The following is a 25,322-nucleotide window of genomic DNA, read 5'->3' as shown; positions in this document are numbered from 1 at the left end:
AGTGATTTGTGACCATGTTTCACACTTACAATCGTTGCAGCATCCCCATGGCCACATGATCAAAATTCAGATGCTTGGTACCTAGGTACCTTCGAGACCGTCTTCTGCCACCAGTAGCCTCCAACCGGCCAGTCCGCTCCCACAGAGAGGGTCTCCTCAGGGTGCCATCGGCCAAATTATGTCGGCCGGCGACACCCAGGGGGAGGGCCTTCTCTGTGGGAGCCCCTGCCCTTTGGAATGAACTGCCCCCAGAAATGCGTAAGATCTCCGATCTCCGTGTATTTCGCTGTGCCCTCAAAACCTTGTTGTTCCGCCAGGCCGGGCTAACAATGTAAAGATTTTAATTGGTTTTAAATGTGGGATTTTAAATTTGGGGGTTTTATAATTGAGCCAATTATTTAATAATTTTAATTATTTTTAAATTTTGTCTGTCTTTGTGCTTTTAATCAGGCTGTACACCATCCTGAGTCCTTCGGGAGAAGGGCGGTATAGAAATAAAATTAATAAATAAATAAAATAAATAAATAAAATAAAATCTGGCTCATATTTATGACGTTTGCAGTGCCTTGGGGTCATGTGATCAGCTTCTGCAACCATCTGACAATGGGGAAACCAGATTCACTGAACAACCATGTTACTAACTTAACAACCGCAGCGATTCACTTAACAATTGTGGCAAGGAAGGTCGTAAAATGGGGCAAAATTCACTTAACAAATGTTTCACATAGCAACAGAAATTTTGGGCTCCATTGTGGTCGTAAGTCGAGGACTAACTGTATCAGAGCTTAGAACTCTTTTCTCTTTTTCCTGGTGTTGAATAAGAATAGGCCATCCCCAGGTTCTGGGGTATAGGCATGGGGTAACTTGATCTCTGGGTATCTGTTGCTTAATGGAAATTTATGCTTAGGCAGCAGGGAGAAGGCAGGTTGCTGCAGATCTCTGAAATAGTTGTATTTCGAATGGTCGGGAGACTTTTGCAAAATTTTGCAAAAATACGATAATTTGGATACAATGGCGTCTCTGTCCTTTTTTGACTATAAAAGACCAATGGATTCCAAGAAAATATTGGCAAGGTAAATATTTATCTTCTTTGTTGTTGTTTTTTGGAATTCCGCAGCTTACAGTAAGTTTTGTAATTCTAGGTGACTCCACGGAAAAAGAAACCAGCCTTCCACTTATACCTGTTACTGTTTAACAAAGACCTTTCAGCCAGTTTGGGTTAAAATGGCAAGTTTGCCATCTTAATCAAAAAAGTGAAATGTCACCAGGGGGTGACATGTCTGATCAGGTTTGGACTAGTTTTAACGGGTTTGTTGCATGACTGCAAGATAACGAGATCAGGTCAGCCCAATCGCTTCTCTGCCAAAACAATATCCCATGGTGGCTTTTCAGTGTTAGCAATTGTGTGAAATCTCCCATCAGAAACCTTTGTGTGCTTTTATAGAGATGTAGGGTCTTCTATTTCTCTCTCATTTCTACCCAGGCAAGTGTCCTTCAACAGCTCCTTCATCACCAGTTAACCTAGCAGGGGTTGTGATCAAATGTCATCATTCCATGCCATTGCACCCAGTGATTTGATGCAATTTATTTTTTATGACTCTATGTGGAGTTTCGAGGCTGCTTCAGAGTAGGGGGGGAAAAAACACGATGGGTGAGATAATGTAGCAAAATCCTTGTGCTATATTTCACGTGGGTTGATGTACACAGTTCTCTGCTCATCCCATCCCCAGGGCAGGGAGTAGCATTCAGATATTTGGAAGATAGAACATATATTTTTATTATTTTGGCCTCAGTTAATGCAGGAATAATTCAATATTACAGGATATGCTTTGTGTACAGAGGTGTTCAGTTCCTTAAGTTCAGTTCCTAACTTCTCCAAGTCAAGGGATCAAGAAGCAGATGATAGCAAAGATCTTAGCCCGGGACTCTGGAGAATTGCTGCCAGTCAAAGCAAATTACTCTTTTCCTGCATGGGGCCCCTCATAACTCTCCTATGTTCATTTGGTATAACCAATAGATGATGAAATCCAACATACCCACGTAGACTAGGTTGAGAAAGGTTGGAGAAGGCAGGGGCAGGTGAAGTAGGCAAACAGATTATCACACAACATGGTCCTTGGCTGAACACATCTCTGGAGGCCTGGTTCACACAAAACATAAAACTATAAGGCACGATTTACAAATTACAGTGGCTGAGCTCACACATTATGTTAAGCAGAAACTGTATATATTATGGTGTTAGGTGTGAAGTAGATTCCTTATGCTCTTGGGTTTGGGAGCTGTTGCACAGAAACTGCGTAGTACAGAAATGGTGAAATGATGTGTATGTCTCTATGAATTAAGTAGTTCCAATAGCTCATTGGTGAAATTAAGGTAATCAATGTTGTGAAATTAAATTTGTACTGAGCTGTGAAATGTGTGTGTTTCAGCCAATCCTGAAAACAAAGAAGAAAGAATGTGCAAATAAATGCATTAGATAATTAAAGATGGCAATGTGAAGGAGGAAAATGTAGGCATTTAGGAGGAAAAACCAAAGGTACAGATTAGGCGAAACCTGACTCAAAAACATTAACTGTCAGAGGGACCTTGAAGTCCTAGTGGATCATCACTTGAATATGAGCCAGCAGTGTGCAGCAGCAGCCAAAAAAGCTAATACAATCCTTGGTTGTATAAACAAAGGCATAGAATCAAAATCACGTGAAGTGTTTTTTACCCCTTTATAAAACCTTATAAAACCTTTATAAAACCTTAGTAAGAACCATACCTGGAATACTGCAACTAATTTTGGTCATCACCCTACAAAAAAGATGTTGAGACTTTGGAAAAAGTTCAGAGAAGACCAACTAAGATGATCAAAGGTTTGAGACAAAAACATATGAAGAACGGTTGCAGGATTTGGGTTTGGCTAGTCTAGAGAAAAGAAGAACTAGGGGTGACATGATAGCAGTATTCCAATATTTGAGGGGCTGCCACAAAGAAGAGGGGGTCAAATTATTCTCCAAAGCATCATCACTTGGAAGTTTTTAAGGAGACTGGACAACCACTTGTCTAAAATGGTATAGGGCAGTAATGGCAAGCTTTTTTGGCACCGAGTGCTAAAAAGGGAGCGCATAGGCATCAGGGTCGCAACCCGGAACAGGAGTTGCCCAGGGCGCATGCACGTGCCTGAAAATGAACTTCCGGTTTCAGCTACTGAACTTCTGGTTTCAGCCAGCTACTCTTCTGGGTTTCTGGTGCGCATGCGCACGCGATGATCAGCTGGCTGGCACGCATACTCACACAGGAAAACGGAAGACCAGCTCTTCCAGTTTCCAGGACTGCCACATAAAGAAAGGCTAGCTGATCATTGCACATACATGCGCGCCAGAAACCCGGAAGAGGAACGGGCGATGCCGCGCATGCCAGGTGACATGGCTCCACGTGCCACTTCAGGCACGTGTGTCATAGGTTCACCATCACGGATATAGGGTCTCCTGCATGAGCACGGGGTTAGACTAGAAGACCTCTAAGGTCCCTTCCAGCTCTATTCTATTCTAAAGGAGGAAAAAAGTGCATTGCTGTTTGCATGGTTGTAAGGAGGAAAACAAAACTCCAAGTTTTGAACAAAGCCTACTAACTGGATTAAAATATGTGAGTTCCTTGGATACCAAGAGGAAATCTTGCAATGTCTGAATTAGAGATAGCAACAGGCCAGGACTGAAAGAGTCTGTCTGTTGAGAGCTGGATGCTTCTAAATTTGTTTTCAAGACTGTCTTTATTTGCATTGACGGGCCCACTGCACGCTCAGTCCATGCTCGGAAGACATTCACTTCTGCACACTAATATTTATTTACAGATTACAATGTCCTGACATTTTGCTATGTATAAAAAATGGCCTTACACATGACAGTTTCTTCGTTTCAGAATGGAAGCTGCAGGCTTGACGCTTTCTGGGAACCATTCAAGCCTCATCTTATTTTCTTCAGTCACAACCTGAATTCTTACCAATAAATGCCTGTATCTATTTTTCTCTACTTCATGTTTGTCACTGAGGCAAGTTTCCTTTGAGAAAAACAAACAGTAGACCTGTGTGTGCGTGTGTGCATGCCATGCGCTGACAATCCATTGATCCTACCAATCATAGTGGAAATATAGTCCCTCAAGTGCAAACACAAATGCCTCCTTTTTTAATTTTTAATTTGCCTAGAATTTGGAAGTAGTATATGCGAGAGGTTTTAAAAACAATTTTCATCTTTTCAATAGTTTTTTTTTTACATTAACTGTTTGAATGATTAATGTTAATAAGAAAATACTCTTGACCCATTTAACATTGGATAATATCCAGTATTCAGCTGAAAAATGAAATACACACCAAACATTAAATCTTAAGCTTTCAGGCCAGTGAACTATACAAGTATGTTTTAAATTATGAAATAATTATATAGCATTTAGCACTAATAATAGTATAAAATATTACTCAACCATGTTTACTGTCGGCATTAAAAAGGGCTATATGCTAAAAATACTATTATTAATTTAGCTACAATGGATAAGTCACAGCACAATCCCATATGTGTCTCCTGAGAAATAAGTCGCTTAGCTTTTCTTTTTCCTCCTGCTTTTTGTAAAAATTCCTTGTGATGAAAATCCATTTGTGATAAACCAACATTTTGATGTTAATATTTTATATACCATTTTGTGTTCCACTTTAACTTAGTAATATTAATTTGCGAAAATAAAACATATTGATTTTTTTATAGCACAGTTTATCTTTAATTTTAAAAGGCAAATTAGTAATAATTGAGATGGGAAAAATCAATTTCAGCAGCAGTTAGGAAACAAAGAAAACAGAGTCTTTAAAATAAAACCCAAGAATGTTATAAAGAGGGACATAATTTGCAGCACTTCAAAATATATGTAAATTTAAGGATGCTGAACTTAATCTGTGGGATTTCGGTGGTTAGTCACCTTTTGACAGTTTTGTAAGATGTGTAAGTGATTTATAATTATTTGTTTCTTGTATGTTATATTGGGGACCTTGTATTCAGTTTGCATCTAATATAGTTTCCTTCTCGTGCTTGGGTTTATGTATATTTTACCTTGTATGATTGACAGTGATTGAGCAATTTTTATGGAGTGCTTGCTTTTTATCTATCAGAAATGATGCATGTTGATAGTGCTGAAAAAGTAAACAATTTTACTTGCATCACAATTTTTGATAAACATGGATTGTTTTTATGCAATAAAGAAAGAAAAATGTAGAGCTATAACAAAAAAGTGTATTCTTTGATTTTTTTTCCTGCTTCAAGCAGATTTGTAACCCTGTCTGTTAAATGTATTCATCTAATCAAATGCCACATATATATGGATAAATATTTCTAGATATCCAAAAATGGAACACTTTAATGGTGGTACAACATAAAAACAAACAATGATAATAAAGGCACCAAACTTTGATCCCTATTGGACTTATGCCTGGTAAATTTTCCTTGCACATTATGTGATTTGTGATGCAAAAATGTATTTTCAAACTCCATCTGCATCTTAAAAATGTCAGGCAACTTGTTGGTTTCACCCACCACATCCCTGCCCATCCATGGCCCTGTTAGTTTGCACACCCCAAATGACATATAAATGTCTTTGTTTAAATTTTTGGAGAAAATACCTTAATTTTACAGTGGAATCAAAGTTATCTAAAATAGACTCCTTTTCAAAGGCATGCTGAGGAATTTATGCCTGTAACTTGCATTTGTAAATTCTTTCTCGATAGGAGGTTAACCCCATAATGTATAAAATAGTGTTTTCTGATGCTTCCACTGCTGCTTATAAAACAAGATAATGCAGGTAATTAACCAAACCTGACACAGAAGAGGAAATACTCACTGCTAGATGTCATTTCCAAACAAGCAGCATTTTATTAAAAGCTTCCTTTCAGATTTCAACAACTGTTATTGCAGTTGCTCAGGTGTATTGAAGTTAGTATCACAAAGTTGCACTTGCTGAATTATAATGTGCTTTATTTGGTGCAAGAATGCTAACAATCACTTGGATATGGAAAGTCAAAAAAATATTCGCCTACATCTGCAGCACCCACTTACAGTTTTGTTCCTTGGTGTTTTTTTAAAGGAAATACTATATTCATTAAAGGTGTTTTAGGAGAGTACAGTATTATGAACTAACCTTAAGACAATGGCATTGAAGGAATTACTCCCGTAACACACACACACCAATTTGTATGTATTAGCATGCTGGACTACAAGTGTAATGTGTACTTTACACACAGCAATAGTTTTTATAGTTATAATTCTTTTTGTTGTTTTCACTTTTACAATAGATAATAGGAATTTTTCTAGGTAAATTGTATGGAGATCTGAAAATATGCATTAATATGTTCCCAGTGGGCAGTTAGGGTCCCAATCTTCTAACCATTATTTACCTTAACATCAGTTCATTAGGAGGGTTGTGTATATAATTTAAAAATCTAAATATTAGACCTGATGAGCAATGGTTCCCTATTACAATTGATAGAGAGGTTTATGGGTTTTGTAATAGCGACAGTGGAAATTTTTACTTCCTGCCATGTTGGGTGGATTTTAAATCCTTTAATGCATTAAATATAGGAACAATCTGTACTTTCTCACAAACATGTTACGGTTTTCCCATTTTAAGTGAAATGCTGGCAGTTTAATAGGCTGTTTTTAACTAGGTTTTTAAAAGTTGAAATTTGCCAGATGTCATTGGCTTGTTTGAGCCTTTATTCCCTTGGTAATAACCATGTGTGAAGTCTTTTTCAAAAAAGCTCTGTCCAGCCTTTGGATCCAGTGTTTCATTTATCAGCGCTGCTGCCTTATTCTGCACAAGACTAAAATTTGCTATTTATGTAATCTTGGCAGAGAAAAGGAGTACAGAAATTGTTGCTTTCTTAGGAATCTTTTTGCTACGCTGAGAGTAAAGATATATACCTTTCATCAAAGAAATACCAGTGGTGGTTTTTTTAAAAAATGTTAAGAATCTCAGTTTTTAAAAATAGAAAGCCCTTCACATCTAGTCATGGTTTTATTAATAGACAATGGATTCCCTTTGGTGAATACATGAATGATAGAGGCTCATAAAGCTTTGCTATGGTTATTCTCCTCCCCGGCTGCTAGAGCATTATGTTTAATGAAGCATTAATTTAACTAATCTTACTGTCTTCTCTAAAAACAAACCACCAAATTCTGAACAACTGCTAGAGCAATCATCGGGGGAAGATTTCTGAATTTGTTTTTAAGAGTGTAAAATGAGACGTCTTCTGTCTTCCAGGCTTGTTAAAAGTTGCACAGTATCAATTGCCATTGATAAAAACCGACTCCAAGCCAACTTCCTGAGGGGGCTCTGGGGGAAGGGTCATAATTTGTCATGACCCAGGCACGATTACTTGAATGTTGTTATTATTGGAGTAGAAGACCCTTAGGCTGTCATCCTTCCTGTTCAGCAACCTTCCCCAACCCAGTGCTCTCCAGATGTGTAGCTCCAGAATTCAACCCTCATCACTCCTATGTCTTAGCTGGAAATGCAGGATTTCATGTTCAATACATCTAGACGGCACATAATTAGGATAAATATACATCTATATATATACATTTACATTTACATAGGAGTTTGATTCTCTAGCATGTTCCAATTTTCTGCCTTCCTACTTTTTTTCCTGATAGCACAGGGAACTGCAAACAACAACCCCCCCAAAACCCAACGTTCTCAGACACCATGCTTTCTGAGGAATGTTAAACGACAGAGTGAGGAAATTAAAATAAGCTGTATCACAACTGGAAATGTCAAGATGACATGTAAGTTACTACATAACCACAAAGGAAATTTAGTACGTAAGCATAGCCCAGCGACTTTTGAAGATATTAACAAAACTATTTGTTCACTGAGAAGAGTGTCTGAAGAATCCTTGTTCAATTTGAGGCTGTTATGGAGTCTAATAAGTTCTGAATTAAACTTTGATAGCTGCCTCAATTTGTGTGGTCATAAAACTACTGCTAGGTAAGATTAGTGGTCCATTATACACCGTGGGTGGTCAGCCAGAAGCATGAGTGCCACATGTGTTACAGGAGCAGAAATACATTGCATGCTTAGACTGGTGCAAGGAGGTGTATTGGTCTGATTCTGAGATCACAAGGCCTATGCTCCTGCATCCTCTCTAGCTTTCATTTTTTGGCTTTGGCAAACCGTACAATCACCTGGAAGGAAGGGATCAGAATGGCATTCATGTCTACGCACTCAGTGCTAGAGAGATGCATTTGCATACTTGGGATTTGCTCAATATTTGACTGCAGTTAATCTGTCTATTCCAGAAACCTTAGTAAAATATTTGAAGAAATAAGATAATATCTTGCCCATTTTCCATGTTGCCATGCTCTACAAGTGGGCTAGAACTTTCCCTCCCAAGTTACTCACTGTAATGCTTATCAGAGGCTTCGTTGTGTTGAAATAATTTCACATTCCAGAGAACCGTCAAGAAACTATCAATGTCCAGGATCAAGTATAAGGATACAATAGTAATAGATAATAATCCTTTGTTCACCACATATCAAACAGCCACACTCCTCCTAATCTTCTCAATCTGACAGCCCCCAAGCATGTAAGATTGCATTTTATCATCAGTGTGAATGGTCATTCAACATATTTGGAGACATCAGTCTGAAGAAGGTTGTCCTAGGCTTTAAAACAATTTTGCTTGAGAATCCTTCTAGTTATGCAGTAATACATTGAATAATGCTAGACTTGACAAATCTTTTCAATTGATATGAAAATAAACCTAGGCCGGTCCATTTCCCCCCACTTTCACTTGCATTTTAAATAATTTACTTCAAAATGCATTATCCATCCAGTTCAAACTACTGACCTTTGGATTAATAATTAGTGGGTAATGGAGTAGTATAATAAAACTGCTGCTTTGCATATGTATTCCAAATCACTATTTTTGTGACCATGTTTGTGTGCCATTACTTTTTATTTCATTTCTATTAAATGACCTTTATTCTGCTTAACTAGCCAAAATGGCCATTATGATGGTGGAAAATAGCAGATAGGTTATAGCATATTATATGGCCTGTATAGAATAAAACATATATATTGCATGATATGCAGTGTGTATTATGGAGCCTGTATTCGGTATTTGTGGCTAAGTAGGCTATGCAATTTTGCTTATCTAACTTGAGAGAAGCAAAACAAGAACCATCTCTGGCAGCTATCCAAGCAAGACTATATAACCCATTTTCTAGAGCTATCAAATATACATCACCTATGTAATTTATGTTTTGATATTGTCAAATCTTGATTTTAAGTTTTCTTGAATGAAGAGAAGCATTTTCTTTTACAGAGAAACTAAAAGTGTTCCTGAGGCGCTACTGGAGTGGAAATTACCCTGGCTCAAGGTAAATTGTTTCAAGGGAAGAAATTAATTCAGCTTGTTAGCTGCCATATTTATTCTTGCAAAATGGTACAAAATTAAACCATCTCTTCTTTAGTTCAATTTACCAAAAGTATGTGACATCGCTCAGGTTGAAAAAAAAATTACAAACCTTTCAAAATGAATGGTTTATTCAGATCTCATCTCCATTTTTTTAATGTTATCAATAAAATAGTTGCCAGATGATTAGCTTCTTGGCTTCTCTTCACAGATGTTTTTCCTGATAGAAACGCCTGATAGATGGTTAAAATAATAGTAAATCTTTCTCAGATACTAAATAAGTTTATATATACCAGCCAAATTGATTTTCTCTTTTTCCCAATGTTTACTTCTGTGTTGTTTTCTTATCATTCTGTTCTTTTTAATCCAATACTTTGCTAAGCAACTGCTTCAGTTAATTTAAAAATAAGAAAAAGCTGTGACCAGGGTATGATCATTAGAAATTGCTTGCTTCCATTTAATGATACGCTAGCTAGCAGTTCCACAGAACTGAAAACTGAAGAACAGGTACACTTTGACTCATTACCACAATTAGGACCAGAATGTCTGTCGCTAAGTGATGTAGTTATTAAGTGAGTCACACCTAATTTTATGACCTTTTTTTGTTGACATCATTAAGCGAATCCAGTTTCTTCCATCGACTCTGCTTATCAGAAGACACCTGGGAAGGGCACGAATGGCAGTCATGTGACCTGGAGACATTGCAACTATCATAAATACATACCAAGTGCCCAAATTTCGATCTTGGCCATAAATGCAAGGACCAATCGTAGGTCACTTTTTTCAGTGCCCTCATAACTTTGAATGGCCATTAAACAAGTGGTCATAAGTCGAGGACTACCTGTAGCTCAATCGTTTTGTAATTTTGGTATGCAGATTCTTCAGTCTGTGCCTTGCTTCTTGATGGGACAATCATAGGTAATATTGGATATGGGTGGGAGGTGTATTTTCATAGCTTTTCCTAGTTCTCTAAAAGGAGAATATTTAGGATAACGTGGGCACATAGCAAGAGTGCAACAGTAGAAATTGAGACTTCTTTTTTATAGCCAAGCCCTTTTAATCAGCACAAACACTATATCAAATTAGTAATATGCCATTGAATATGCCATTCAAGCCAGTGCCTATTTTTGTTCTGAGCTACAAGAGAGGAGACATCTTTCCATCTATAGAGAAAGATGCATTTTTGATCCCTGTTTAGGATGGATTTGCTATTCACTGGCATAATCTGTCCTAACCTAATCCATATTCTTGGCTCCTCATCCTTTTGTCCTGAATTGGAAGTAGTAAGCAATAATTCTGGCAGTAATTCAAGAATTAATGCAGGGTCTAATATTAGCTTTATGGACACTGGGGAAAGGACTTTTTTTATCATAACCTTGGGGATTCTCTTGGGCCTGCTCACCCTGCTCAAATTGCCACCCATACTCTGACTCATCCCATGGCAGCATCCAGGCCTTATGACCAAAAAAAAAAAAAAAAAAAAAAGAACAAGACACCAGTGCTCCTAAAACTCTGTATGCCAAGCTCTGTGAGAAGGAGATCTCCTTCTATGGTCTTAAGGGTCATAGGCATAGCCCTCCTACTTCTCCTTAATGGCTCCCAACTCACTAATGTGGGCAAACAACATGGGAAGATTGAAGAGATGCCTTGAATTATTTCCTACTGGACAGCTATAATTACAGTGACCATACATCCCTTATTATAAAGGACAGTCCTTTATACCAGAAAGCTGCCCTTTAGGTTTATTTAATTGAATGGTTTGTCTCTTTGATTTTCCTCTTGAATTTTCCTTTGTGAAATCAAAGTTATAAACACAAACAATTGTTTCTTTTCCTTTTTCAGATTTGCCCCTTTTTCAAGTTTGTCCTTTATTTTTTCCATGAAAAATGTTCATTGTGCCAGTAATGTAGAGCAGTGGTCCCCAACCTTTAGGACACCAGGGACCGGTTCCGTGGAGAGAGGCTTTTCCGCAGACTGGAGGAGGTGTGTTTTTGTGTGTTACCTGTATCCTGTGGAAGGGACTTCGCTTGTTTGCGCAGCCCAGTTTCAGGCATTCTGTGGCCCGGTGACAGTCCCCAAACCAGGGATTGGGGACTTCTGATGTAGAGGAGCAAAGGGAATGATTAAGCAAATATGCAGCCATTATTAGTGACAAGGACATGACTTAAATTTATCTTTTTTAAAGTCTAGGGGAACAGCTATTTGTAAGGCAAAGATGTGATTGGCATCTTGCCCAATGGCCTCCCACACAAAAACTGACGACTTCAGTTTTAGAAGTTCTGTGCATATCTTCTGTTAAATTAAAAAACTGAAAGTGGTGTTAAGCATTCTGAATAATTTTTTTCTTAATACAGATGCATGAGAGAGGCAGGGTTGGTTGGGAGGGTTCCTGCCTGCTGGATCAGTCTTCAGGGAGGGGGAGGGGGAGGAGAAATGCAGAATTATCTTCCTTGAGGGCTAAACATTTCTTGTAAGAATCTGTCCATAGCATGATTTCCGGCCACAGAGAAGAGTGCAAAGCATCTGGAGAAAAGGAGACTTTCTTTACCAGCTTGTTTCCTGCAAGTTAAATTGGAAGACCTTGTCTGTGCAAATAGATTTCAAAATAGAGCCTGCCCTTTGACTGTGTCTGTAATTGCACAGCTCACACAGTGTTTTATTTGGCTGCCAAAGTAGTTAACCCCTAGAACTTTATGGCTATGGATGGCGTGACCAGCACGGGTGTGCAGACATGACCATGTGAATGCCTTGTTGTTTAAATAAGCCTGCTTATGCCAGACTCCTTTTATAAATCTGGGGGTGGCGTGAAACACACAAACACACACACACATACACACATCTAAGGTATAGATAAAGCGATTGGGTATGCAGCTAATGAGATTATAGTAGCTAACTTTCAAGGAAGAAAAAAAGTTGTTTCATTGCTTTGATGTAACCAACATCTGTCAACAGGGTAAATTTGCTTTTCTTTAATTTCAAGAGCTCTAGTGCTTCCTTCTATGTCCAATCAGTTTAAGCTTCTGCCTGAGGCACTCCCTGTGTTGTTCTTTTCTTCTACCAATATGCAGGTTATTGCATGTGAAATGTGAGCCTCACTTCTCTTGCACAGGTTACAAAGAGTTGCAAATAGCCTTTATCATTTTTATAGGGTGGCTTTCAAGCATATGTGTATTAATCCCTCTCTTCTATTTACACAGATCATTGTGTCACTGAGCATTTTGGAACTTTCCTTCATAAAATGTGTGTTATTTCTTATTTGTTGCAAGATTTGGTAACTCTATTTTAAAAAAAGCTTGAATAGCTAACCAATTAAAACGTATATCTTCCAGTTTAATTTGTTAGAGTCCATGGTCATTCTGTGTTCTTTTTCAAATTTAAAACTGTCATACCTGTTGCAAATGATCTTATTTTTTTATAAAGAGAGAGAATTAATCAAGAAACGAGATTAAACTTGCATGGGTAAATGTTAACTATGTCAGCATGATAGTCGTAGATAAAGCAAGTAATTTTATGCTTGACTGAGCAAAAGTCTGTTCATCCAGTAATCAATTCCTTATCTTGGATAGCTGGATGGCCATTGTTCTGAATATCATTTCAGTTATTTATTTGTGATTTGGTACATGGATGATATTTGCAACTTGTATTAATATAGTTTAGCATTTTGAAGAGTTCAATTTTTTGCATTTGAATATATGTGGGTGGGCATAAATGGATAGATACTGAAATAGACACATAAATTATATAAAATTTAGTTCCTGCCATTACGCTCAGAATCTATTGTGGTAACCTTTTAGCATGTTGATTGAAGTTTAAACAAGTTTTTAAATAGCTTGATGAAACATGAGAGAATTTGCACTAATGTAAGTTGAAATTATGTGGTTTTCTGATTCTTATAGCTCTTTAAAACATAAAGTAATTATTGTTGCTACTATTAAATTAAGTCTGTTGGGGTAGGGTCAAAATGAATCTTGTTGACCAGAAGAAAAATCATATGTGAATTACTAAAATTTCCTTAATTAAGGGTCATTATGGAATACACATAAAAATCCTTACGACTGAGTGAGTGAAATGGGAGTATTTCATTATATACTTTAACATGCGTGAACAGATAACAATTAAAATAAACCTAGAATTAAAAGGGTAATAAATGTGAAGCACATTAAGTGCAGTAAAAATAAAATATATATATTTTCTATGTTTACTGTCAGACCATTTCTGGATAATATCTTTAGTCAAGAGAAATTATTATCTAGTATATTTTTCATGAATGGAATTGAGGGAAGTGAAACCTTGAAGATTAAGCCTGCTAATTAAATATTGTTTAATATCATAAAGATATATTGAGAGCTATCAAATTTACAGAAGGCACCAACATTATTTTTTCTGATTTATTATTTCAGCAGTAAAGAAATGCTGATGGGTTGTTTTTTTTTATTTCAAACACATTCTAAATGGTTTTTTAGTTCCCTAGCATCTGCCATGGCTTGCTGTTCCTAAAATAAGATGGTAAATAATCAACACACAGCAACACTTTTAGGGACATTTTTTTCAAAGGAAATATTAAACCTGGTAAAATATTTTAAAACTAAAATGTTACATAGTCTTTCTGAAAAGTTTCTAAAAAACCATGTACAATTTCTAAAACAATGTTTGGTCCACTTAGAAAAATGTATTTAAGACACTAAATGGTTTAATGCATGAAAAAGATATTAGATATTGGTTATCTTATTTGACATAATTTGACAACCACTGAGATTTTTATAAAGTAAGGGACAGAATTATGAATTGGACTGAAGAATGCAGTCAGTGATTGAAGAAGGCAGTATGGCAAATTGTTGTGTAACTTGGCAGATTTGAAGATTTAAAACAACATTCTTTGTCAAGGAAAAAAAATCTAGTGCAATTAAGATTTCAGTTTCTCTGAAAAGCTTTCTTCAAGATGACTTTCCTCGATCAGCCTTTTTAATTGTGTTTTTTAATGCACCGTTTTATGTTAATACAGTGAAGAAAAAAAGATTAATTTTTTGTAGTTTAGGTTGCATTAGATTACATAGTGCTTTCTGATATGGTATGCCTTGTTGCCGATGGTTGCATTCTGTGGTTTAAATCAAAGCAGGTTTCCATTTGTGCCTAAACAGCTGCTGTAGAATCCTCTGAGAGAGAGAAAAACAGAGCTTTGCAAATTGATTTCCGCTTGTAATTAAAAGCAAAGAAAAATCCCTTGCTACAGCTCTTGGCAGTCACAAGAGGGAGCTGGGGACTTGATCCACATGTAGAGCCCAAGAAACCTATCTCTTATCAATACCCACCAAATAAGATCTGCCAAAGCAAGCGGATGCAACCTCTTTGGACCATTCCAATTATAATCCTGTTTTCTTCTACCTTTATACAGCAATTCATAACATTTGGCTTTCTGTGCAGTGTGTTTTAAATCCTGTCTTATAAGTAACAACCACAGAATAGGAATAGTTCCTTATGTTCTGCTGTCATTTGATTACTTGCTTTTAAAAATGTATTTCTTGGGAATGCAATAAAAAATAGAAGCAAATGCGGCCATTGTCAAGAGGAGTGGTGGGAAATCACTGGATTCTGTTTTCCGTTAAGTCCAGAAAGCCAGGTCCTAAGGTTAGTACCACAGTTAGAGTCACATAGACCCTTTTGATACCCAATGAACCTGCTGTCCATCTCTATTAAAAAAAAAAAAATAGTTCCTGAAATTTTACCAAGTTTCCAGTCCCATGAAGCACTTTGGCCTTCTGAAGAAAAGAAGATGATGAAAAGAAAACAAAAAAGGGAGGGCAAGGAAAGCGGCAAGATGAGAAAAGGGGAGTGTTCTCCCAATAAAAATAAAAGGATTTAATAAAAGGAGAAGGCGAGGCAGGTGCAAAACGTCATCAGCTTTCCACATGGCCCAGATTGCACACTGCATTACTTTTTGTGTGTTTTCCTTTTCTTGTCACCAAAAGATTGTCCTACTTTTCCACTCTTGGTCCTCTCGTTAAAATTTTTTGTGGTAACAAAATTGATAGGGAAGGAGTTGGTATTCTCTAAGAGAGTTACAAATAATAGGCATTTTTTTTTCTTCAGTGCTGTCCCATAACATTCCATGCAGTACGCTGGCTCCATAAGACTCGGCTGTTTTAAGATCTCCCAGAGGAAGAATCTATCTATTCGCTTGCAGAGAGAATAGGACAACTCTCCCAACAATTTTTATTAGTTGTATGTTTCCCAGTCCATGATAGATAATTGTTAGTAGTGCCAAGTGTTTAAATGCCCCCTAAAAAGTTGGCGAATGCTGGAGATTGTAGACTTTGGAGTTAAATATCTGGAAAGTTGCAGGTTTTCTATCCTTAATAAGGAATCATCTTAGCTTTTTTTTTTTTTTTAAATTAGATTTATATGCCGCCCTTCTCCGGAGACTCAGGGCGGCTTACAGTGCGTTAAGCAATAGCCTTCATACTTTTGTATATTTTATACAAAGTCAGCTTATTGCCCCCACAACTGGGTCCTCAATTTACCTACCTTAGAAAGGATGGAAGGCTGAGTCAACCTTGAGCCTGGAGAGATTCGAACATGCAATAATTGCAGACAGCTGAATGTTAATAACAGGCTTTTAGTCTGTTGAGCTATCCAGGCTCCTTGAGAAATAAAATTATAAACTTTGTTCTGTCATACTTATCTTTATAGCAAGTTAGGCTATATAGGTCTATGTCTGATGAAGAATTTAAACCCTTAATGGGGGCAATTCTGAATAGTGATGTCTCTTGGAGCCGCATATCACTGAATTCAAAGCATGCTGGTTTACACCACCCCCACCCCCGTCCTTCCTTAAGTTTCTATCCAGTCAAAAAGGGTATTTTGACAGAAACTTACTTTTTAGATAAGGAAACTCAGAAATGCATTCTGGTGATCAGTGGATTAATTTAGCATGATTTACAGCACAATTTCATGCATATTTTCATAGAAAGTGTGCCATTATGTTCATGGGCTTTATTGTTCATATAGTATTGGATCCTTGGTTCGGTGGACCTTATTTAACTTTTATATAATTTATTTCATGTTGGTGTATTGAGTAACTACAGCTCTTCATATGGATCTCCAAAATATTTAGCAGGTGCTGTGAATAATTAGTTTTTGTGGTATGTTCTGATGATAGCCAAGGAATATAGTTGACTCAATTTGCAATAGCAGTTGCTTTTATGTTGCTAATGCATTTTTGTCAGCATAATCATTGTAACTGAAGAAACTTTGCTGAGATGCAGGGTGAAATGTCGTTCAAAAATCCTGAGCAATATTGATCTCCTGGAGCAGGAGAACCTGACTACTAAGAGAATCTGGGTTATCTCTGTTCCAAGAAATTCATAGTAACTCACCACTTTTCCAATTTGTCCCCTGATCAATACTTTGGTATTGATCTCCTGAAACCAGTAGAACCTGTATATAAATATGTAGAAATGGTGAAGGTTATAAACAGGGATTGGAAAGCATAACTGTGTTTATTGCTCTGTTCTGAGAATGTGCCAGTGTGCCAGTGAACAGTTTAGTAATGAATAGAGCTTTCAGTATCCAGAGTGTATTGATGTTCAATAAGAAGAGAGAGAGAGAAAGAAAGAAGAATAAATCTTAACCATGTGAAAGATGCCTAATAAATTCTTAGATGCTAGATGAGAGAATGTAAACAAGATTTAACTTTTTTGGGGGGGGGGTTGGTTAGAGGCATAGCTTAACCCTACTTATAATTAGCAGAATAAAGTATGCAAAATGATCAGATAATGAATTTTTTTACTATATAGAATGTATATGCACTATTTAATTGATATTGATTTAATTTTTATTTTTTTATATAACTGGTATTAGTTTACAGTAGTTTTATTTTAATGTTATGAACCTGAGGATGAATGTAATTGTAACACAGGAGGGAAGAGAGGGATGTAGTTGTAACAGCAACTCATGGCTTTAGAAGAGGCATGAAAGCATGTTAGAGCTGGCTTCAGTAACCCATATGGGAGATAGCCTAGTAATGTATTTTGACATGAGTTTTTGCAAGGATTGAATTTTTACTTCTGGAGCATGTAAGCCAATAGGACCTGATAAATGTACAGAAAAGAGAAGCTGAATCAAATCAACCTATTTTTCAAAGCACCTGAAGGCCAGACAAGGAATAATGGATGGAAACTGATCAAGGAGAAATTCAACCTAGAAATAAGGAGAAATTTTCTGACAGTGAGAACAATCAACAAATGGAACAGCTTGCCTTCAGAAGTTGTGGAGGCAACTGGAGGCTTTCAAGAAGAGACTGGACGGCCATCTGTCAGAAATGGTGTAGGGTCACCTGCTTGGGCGGGGGGTTGGACTAGATGACCTACAAGCAGGGGTGAAATGTAAAATTTGTTACTATGGGTTCTGTGGGGGTGGCTTGGTGGGGGGTAATGTGACTGGGTGGGCGTGGTCAACTCTTTTTTTTTTTTTTAACTTTTCAAAGCATTTTTTCTAATGCTTTGAAAAGCCTCTCTGCAGATCAGGAACTCAGCTGGGATTGTCAGAGACGCTTTTTAAAAAATGTCTGTCTGCCATCAGGGAACTCAGCTGGGATCGTCAGAGACTTTTCAAAGTATTTTTTTTACCACCTCTTCGGCCAAGAGGTTGCAGAAAAAAATGCTTTGAAAAGCCTCTGATGATCCCAGCTGAGCTGCGCGATCATCAGAGGCTTTTTTTTTTACTTTTAACAGCATTTTTTCATCGGAAGAGGTTGTAGAAAAAATGCTTTTAAAAGTAAAAAAAAAAAAGCCTTTGATGATCATGCGGCTCAGCTGGGCATGGTGGGGGGGGGCGCAGGAATTTTTGCTACTGGTTCTCCGAACCACCCGCGGCCATTGCTACCGGATTGGGCGATCCGGTCTGAAACGGGAGCATTTCACCCCTGCCTACAATGTCCCTTCAAACTCTGTTATTCTGTTATTCTGTCTAGGTTCTCCTTGAGCAGGGGATTGGAGTAGAAGACCTCCAAGGTTCCTTCCAGCCCTGTTATTCCCTCACATATTTTGGCTGTGCTGATTGAGAATATAGGACAGTGATGGTGAACCTCTGACAGGCAAACACCCAATGTTTGAGGTGACCATGCCAGTATCCACAAACACTCACCAATAATAATTCTCTAAAGCACGCCCATTCTTCTGCAATTTTCAGAAAGCCATGTGAGAAAGAGATGTGCTCTCACATGGCTTCTGGAGCCTCCAGAAGTGCCATGCGGTTGTGCGGCTTCCAAAAATCACATGAGAATGGGGTGTGCTTTCACATAGTTTTCGGAGGCTGCAGAGGCTGTGGAAGAGCATTCTCCAAAGCCATTCAAGAACAAAGGGCTTGTGTGACCTGGAGCAGCCTTGGGTAGACCTCAGGTACCTGGCAATAAAAGACAGCTGGGCTGTGAGGGCAGTTGTGTCATTCTCCAGGGCTCATGCACCTTGGGGAATGATGTGCTGCAACCATTTTGAATGGCAGCAGGGTTCTGTAGCTGAAGTCAAGGCCCAGGTCTCTACCTCAGGCCTAGGTGTCACTGTTCAGGGGAGGCCTAGACATGTCAGAGAAAAAAATAGTTTCTCTTTCAGTGGAGTGTGTATATGTGTCACATGCCAAAAGAATCAAGTTAGGCATTTTCCAAATTTTTGACACTTGAGTCCAAAAGGTTCGCCATCGCTGGTCTAGGAGAACTGGAGAATTAGTAGTATTGTATCACAGAAAAATCCGTTGAGGAAGAAAGTTAAAGATATCCCTTATTTACAGGTTAGAATTTGGGATGTTAAAAGGATTGCGATCAAAAGGCCACTTTATAAAGGAAGATAAAGGAGAAGAATAGGGATTACTTTATGGCATTATGTTACATGAGGTAGTGTGCACTTTGAAAAAAGTCAAGCAAGAAATAGGTGAAGTTTGCAAGAGAACGGAAAAAGCACACTATTATAAAAATAATAAAAATGTATTTTTTTTAGGCTGCGGTAGGTAATTAAAAAGCTTCAAGTTTTCTTGAATCAAGCCTGGGTCTTCATTATTACATAGATATGTCCAAATCATATTTTGTGCAATAGTAGGTTGCCAATGGCAATTGGGTTGCCATTGCCTTCTTCAGTATTTAATTTGCTTTGTTAGTTGATTGCTGTTTAGAAAAAAATGTGTTGTTTGCCACCAAAATTGTGGTTCCTGCTGCATGGTGCAGTGATCAAAGAATGCATCTTTAATGTGAGTCTGGCCACCTAATAGTCTGAGTGGGGGGGTTTTGCTCAGGACAAGAGATTTTATTTCCTAGTTGGGAGAAGAATACACAAAGTCTGTACAAAGAAATGATTAGAAAACATCTAAAACCTCTCCATCATCTCTAAAATGAAGGAGGAAGAACAACTAAGGGATGCTAAGTTTCAATCTTCCTCTTTTTCCAATGCTTCTGCCATTTTGTCCATTGAAAGGAGCATACTGGGTTCAGGAGACCATTGTACTTTCCATCCCTGTCACACTATTGATCCATGAGATCAGTGGGAGAAAATGCCATTTGTGCTACTCTGCTTATCAGTATTGTCATTCATATTGTTTGAGCTAATATGTCACTTCCACAGCTGCAGAGTTATCTACCAAGGAGGAAATGAGTCTCTGCAGATTTTACTCTGCTAGTCATTGCCAACTATAGGGGAAGGTATTCATCTCCATTTTGAAGCCATGAGCCAGCACTACCCAAAGATATTTTCGCGATCACGTGGCCAGCATGATGTTGCGGAGCCCTGTTTCCTCTCCACGAAAGTGGTACCTATTTATCTACTTGCATTTGCATGCTTTTGAACTGCTAGTTGAGCAGAAGCTAGGTGAAGACAGGCGCTCACCCTGCTGCATGACACTCAGGTCTCGAACCCGGGCTGTTGGCTTTCCAGCTGACAAGCCCAGCATTTTAACTGCTGAACCGTCATGTTGCCTATCTACCAAGGAGAGATTGCATATATTCAGTTGGCACTCTGAAATATTCAAGATGTACATTTTCATGAATCTGTTCAGGTATCTTTCACATTTGTCATTTATATTTTTACAAACTTAGGAATGGTCTACTGACTCATAGAAACCAAGAGGAAACCTCTTTTCCTTGTTACCAGAGAATGTTCCTTAATATTTCCATCTTGCTTGAAAGATTTGGGTTTAAACTCCTCACAATCCATTTTCTATCCCATTAGTCCATGTACTAGGCCTATGGAATAATGGAGAAAAGAAAGTTGCCTGTAATATGTTGATCCTTGGTCATCCCTTGAGGCGCTATACAAATCTAAGCCATTTTCATTTACTTGCCTAGAAAGAACATTATGAATCCTGCAGAAAGTCTTAAAATGGCAGCTGCTATTCAGCCTGGCCTTTTGTTCAGTATTTTTTGGGCTCCTGAAAGGAGTGTCCCACTGCTCTAATTACAATAAATGGGTATATTTCATGTATTCTGTATTTCATGCGTTCTGTGGAATACTAGGAGGAGGAGGGAGCATAAAGGAAGCCAAATATTTTATAAATGTAAAGTGAAAATGTCTCTATAGCTACAAAGGAGAGAAATTAGTAGGATTGAAAAACTACTATCTGCAAAGAAACCCATGTTTTTTTTCCCTCAACATTCTAAAATATATTTTGAAACATTTTAAGGAAATCACTGCATTGGACAAGAAGATGCAGATAACACAACACTGGATGTTCAAAATGGAAATTGTGGAGTTGATGTATCCCAGAAACTTCCCTTCTTGCCTGCCAGGTGCCATGCCCCACCTGATTTCATTTGGGGCTATTTTTATTACTTTAATTAGAAAAATAAAATAAAAATCCTCCATGTTTTGAAATCAAGCTCCAACCGTGAGGATAATCCTTATGTCTAAGAATGTTTCTGTGCCCCTGTATCTAGCTCTAAGGCAGTCTTCGAAACTAAAACAATATGGGGCTACCACCACTGCTTTCTTTGGAATTATGCCCATCTGCCCAGAAGAAAAGGAAATAAACTGAGATGATAGACAGGATGGGCAGAAAGGTGCCTTTTTTTTTTGCCTTTCATAAATGAATAGGCATTTGTATTTGTATTTAATCACACCAAATGGTAGCTCTTTGCTCAGTGTACCTATAACATGTGCGTATGCCTATAATTTGCTTGCTCAAAAAAGGTTGGGGTTCCCTGTTGTAGAATTTAGCCTGGATATAGTGACATGGCAAATCATGGCTTTTATATTGTTCTTTAATCAATTTTTCTACCTTGATGAAATCCTCCAATTCAGGATGGAAATCCTGCAAATCATTTTTTTAAAAAACATCTTATTTTATGCTGATTCTGCAAATTGTAATCCTCAAATATCCAGTAATCTGGTTCAAATTTGAATTCAGTGAGATTTCTTCCTGAATAAATGGACTGAAGATAATTCACAGTTTTAAATCGTGGTAATTATTTGGCTTACTGATTAATTAGCTTATCTTGCCAAAATAATCAAATTATTTTGCCAAGTAATCTATGTGTTTCTTCTGGCATATTCAGACTGATTAATTTGCTTAGCATAGCTCACCTTTTAGTTAGACAGAGGAGGTAGTGATAGCTGCCTTTGATACTATCATTATATAGTGTTTGTAATTTTTAGACCCAGTTTGGTATAATGGTTAATGCACCAAGCTAGACACTGAGGGACTGAGTTCCAGTCCTGCCTGAGGCATGAAGTCAGCTGGGTGACCATGGGACAGTCACTCTCTCAGCCTTAGGAAGCAGGCAAGAGCAAACCAAATCTGAAATCTTGCCAAGGAAACTGGAGGGACTACTTATCAGTGCTGACTCAGGCATAAAAAAGTATTTTTATCTTCAACATAGAACAGCGGTTAGATCTTCAGAACAAAAAACTTGATACATTTCCGTGACTAAAGCGTAATTCTTCAGACAGTAAAATATTTTGGGCTGCTTGTTCCTGCTGCTCATTATCGTAACAAGTACACCAGTATTAGTTCCTTTTGGAACTAATATGCTATATTATATTATATATATATATATATATATATATATATATATATATATATATATATATATATATATATATATATATATATATATATATTATATAACTATATTATATAACTATATTATATAACTAATATGCTATCCTTTTGGACTCCCCTCTTCACTTTTTTCTTTACAATATTGTACAATTTCTAACATCTTCATAATAGCAAAGAAGGTTAGATTCAGAGATGTCTTTGGCTTGCACAAAGCAGCCTCACTCTATTTTGTTGCAGCCCCCTTTGCTCCTTTATCTTCCTGCTAAAGATGTGTCATCGCCCCAGTAGAATTTTATGTGTTTGTTGTGAAATCTAACTTATTATTGATGTTCTTTTCTGTAATATTATACTGTGTGCATATGCATGCTGTGCAGGCATTTTGGAAATGATGGCTAAATGAAGTAGAACTAGTAATTACCAAAAAAAAAAAAACATTCAGAATGTTCTATCTTTTTACTGTAGGGTAAAATTTAGATGAAACCTTTTTTATCATTGGCATGGGAAAAATCTAATATATTTGCTTTGGCCTGGAGAAAAGAAAGAAGAGAGAGAGAGAGAGAGAGAGAGAGAGAGAGAGAGAGAAAGAAAGAAAGAAGAAAAAGAAGGAATGAATGAAGAAAGAAAAAAAGAAAGAAAGAAAGAAGAAAAGAGGGAGAATAGGTGCCATTAAGAGTCTCCTTTAAATTAAGCTTGGCTCATGCTTTCTTCATAGAGTTTCTCCAAGTATAATTTTTGAGCTTCTCAATCCTGAAATTTTCTGGTGATCTCCCATCTAAATGCTAACCAAATCCGACCTTGCTTAGCATTTGCTCAGCCAACATTGCATAATTGGGGAGTTTTCCCCTTAGAGAATGAGAGATGCTTATGCTCACAATAGATGGCCTGTGATATTAGACAGTATTTTCTCTCCTTTTATAATACACTAAATAACTAGTTTCCTTAAGCCTGCTGGTTGTAGATTAGAAGAATGTGATGTATCTTAGTTCCTCCCAGGTTTTCACTGGAATTTAATATAATGTGGCTGATGATAAGCCACAATCCTCTATTGGACATGTTAATTGATTAAAAATAAAAGGTAGTCTTGTTTTGAGCCACACTAGATCTCATGTTGCATCAATGTCATATTGAGTGACCATCTTCTCTGATTGTGCATATGGTATAGTTGCAAGGGTAAAACAAAGCCAAACTTTCTTTTAAAAAGTATTAATGTTGTCATTAATATGATTACATGGTAATAAATGGTAATTTATTCATTGATGCAGATACTGTACCATATATATTTGTCCGCAGGCCATGTGACTGACTGTCAGCGTATTTTCTACTCATCAGTTAATCATATCTACTTATACCAGTCAAGCATTCATCAAAGAAGATATCTTTTTTGCCACAGACAGAAAAATGCTTATAAGGTAGTTTGGCCCGCTGATGTTTCTCCTCCTCATCCAGTTCCTAAGGTACTATCATTTCTGTTGTTCTGTTGCTTCTTTCAGTAGCCAATATAGAGATTTATTAGATGAATAATCAAGTATATCCCAAGAAGTAGCAATTTGAATCATGATTTTGTTATCAGGGCTGGGATTTGATACCAGAACTTTGGTGCACAAAGTAATGCTATAGTAAAGAGAGCATTCAGCCAATTTCTCAGCCTGTTTCAATTTGATACTCCTGCTGCTGCTACGTCCCAATCTCTTGGTTAGCCTCTTGTTTTAAAAAAATGATGAAATTGGTTATAAACCATGTAAATGGGAATTGGCCATACATCACCAATTCTTTTTATATCCATTTTAAAATGAGGAAATCCAAAAACAGTTCTCTCCATCGTAAGATTTATTGAGTAGCATGCTGCCAGCTAATAATGTTCCTATCAAAAAGTTGTTCAGTTTTCATGATACATATCTTAACAAACTATTATTATACTGCTTATAACATGCAGGAAGATAGAGGAGCAAAGGCCGCATAGTATGTTTCAAAAAACTGATATATTTCATTGTTTAATTCTTGATTCAGACAGATTCTTAGAAAATGCTGCTGTTTTTGTTTCATGTTCATTAACAATTTTTGAAATGTGATGGCTTTTATCATTGAAATTACTTTGTGATTTGTAAACTATTACTTTCAAAATATTGGAAATATTCTTGTGTGTATTTGTGCGGGTATCTTGTTGTAAACTTCTTTGGGTGGAATTGGATTCCTGAAGGCAACATGGATAGGTTCTTATTGTTTTCTTTGCAGTAAGCTGATGAAAGTGATCTGTCACTGTCATCTTTTCATTTATTTGAACAATCTGTGGGGCTAGTCTAAAGCCTGGGATGTTGGATTTTTTTTCAGCTTTGGGGGAGTTGTGAGATTGGGAATGACTTGCCTCTCAGAGGATTCTGTTACTGCTGAACTAGAAGGGTGAAGAAAAGTCTCCTGCCTGCCTAAGCACTGAATGCTATGGTGCCATTGTGGTACGGGTATTACACCTAGTCTAGGTTAGATAGGGTAGAGATGATCCACTCAGCCAGCCACAGAAGTTCCTAATGGTTTGGGGCATTGTTCACTATCTTAATCTCCTGAGGAAAAGGAAGGATAGAAATCTAACTCACAAATAAATGAATAAAATACGGGCCAGTCTAATATTTTTCATTTAAGAAACCTAACAGATCAGGCGGAGCGCATACACACACACATACACAGAGAGAGAGAGAGACATGAAGACACATACCTATACACACACTTTATGTTATACATGTGCAAGAGTATAGAAAAATTTTGAGTAACTGCTACATTGGTAATTCTTTTCAACAGAGTCCGAGTTCATATTCACTTTTATGGGATTCAGGATTCAGGCTTTCCCCTTTTCATTCAT

The 25,322-nt window shown here is 37.3% G+C and overlaps 1 protein-coding gene across 1 annotated transcript in view; it reads left to right on the top strand.

Annotated features, from left to right (window-relative positions):
• The window catches only part of METAP1D (methionyl aminopeptidase type 1D, mitochondrial), a 92,001-nt gene that overhangs the window by 24,042 nt on the left and 42,637 nt on the right, over nucleotides 1–25,322 (top strand). The window contains exon 2 of the mRNA XM_070956905.1: nucleotides 23,762–23,925. Within this exon, the coding sequence (XP_070813006.1) occupies nucleotides 23,762–23,925 (164 nt within the window). The remainder of the gene's footprint in view (nucleotides 1–23,761; nucleotides 23,926–25,322) is intronic.

This window comes from Pituophis catenifer, unplaced genomic scaffold (assembly GCF_029215685.1).
Source record: "Pituophis catenifer annectens isolate HBS135680 unplaced genomic scaffold, rPitCat1.0.hap2 SCAF_1, whole genome shotgun sequence".
NCBI lineage: Eukaryota > Metazoa > Chordata > Lepidosauria > Squamata > Colubridae > Pituophis > Pituophis catenifer.
This window is presented reverse-complemented; position numbering and strand designations above follow the sequence as displayed.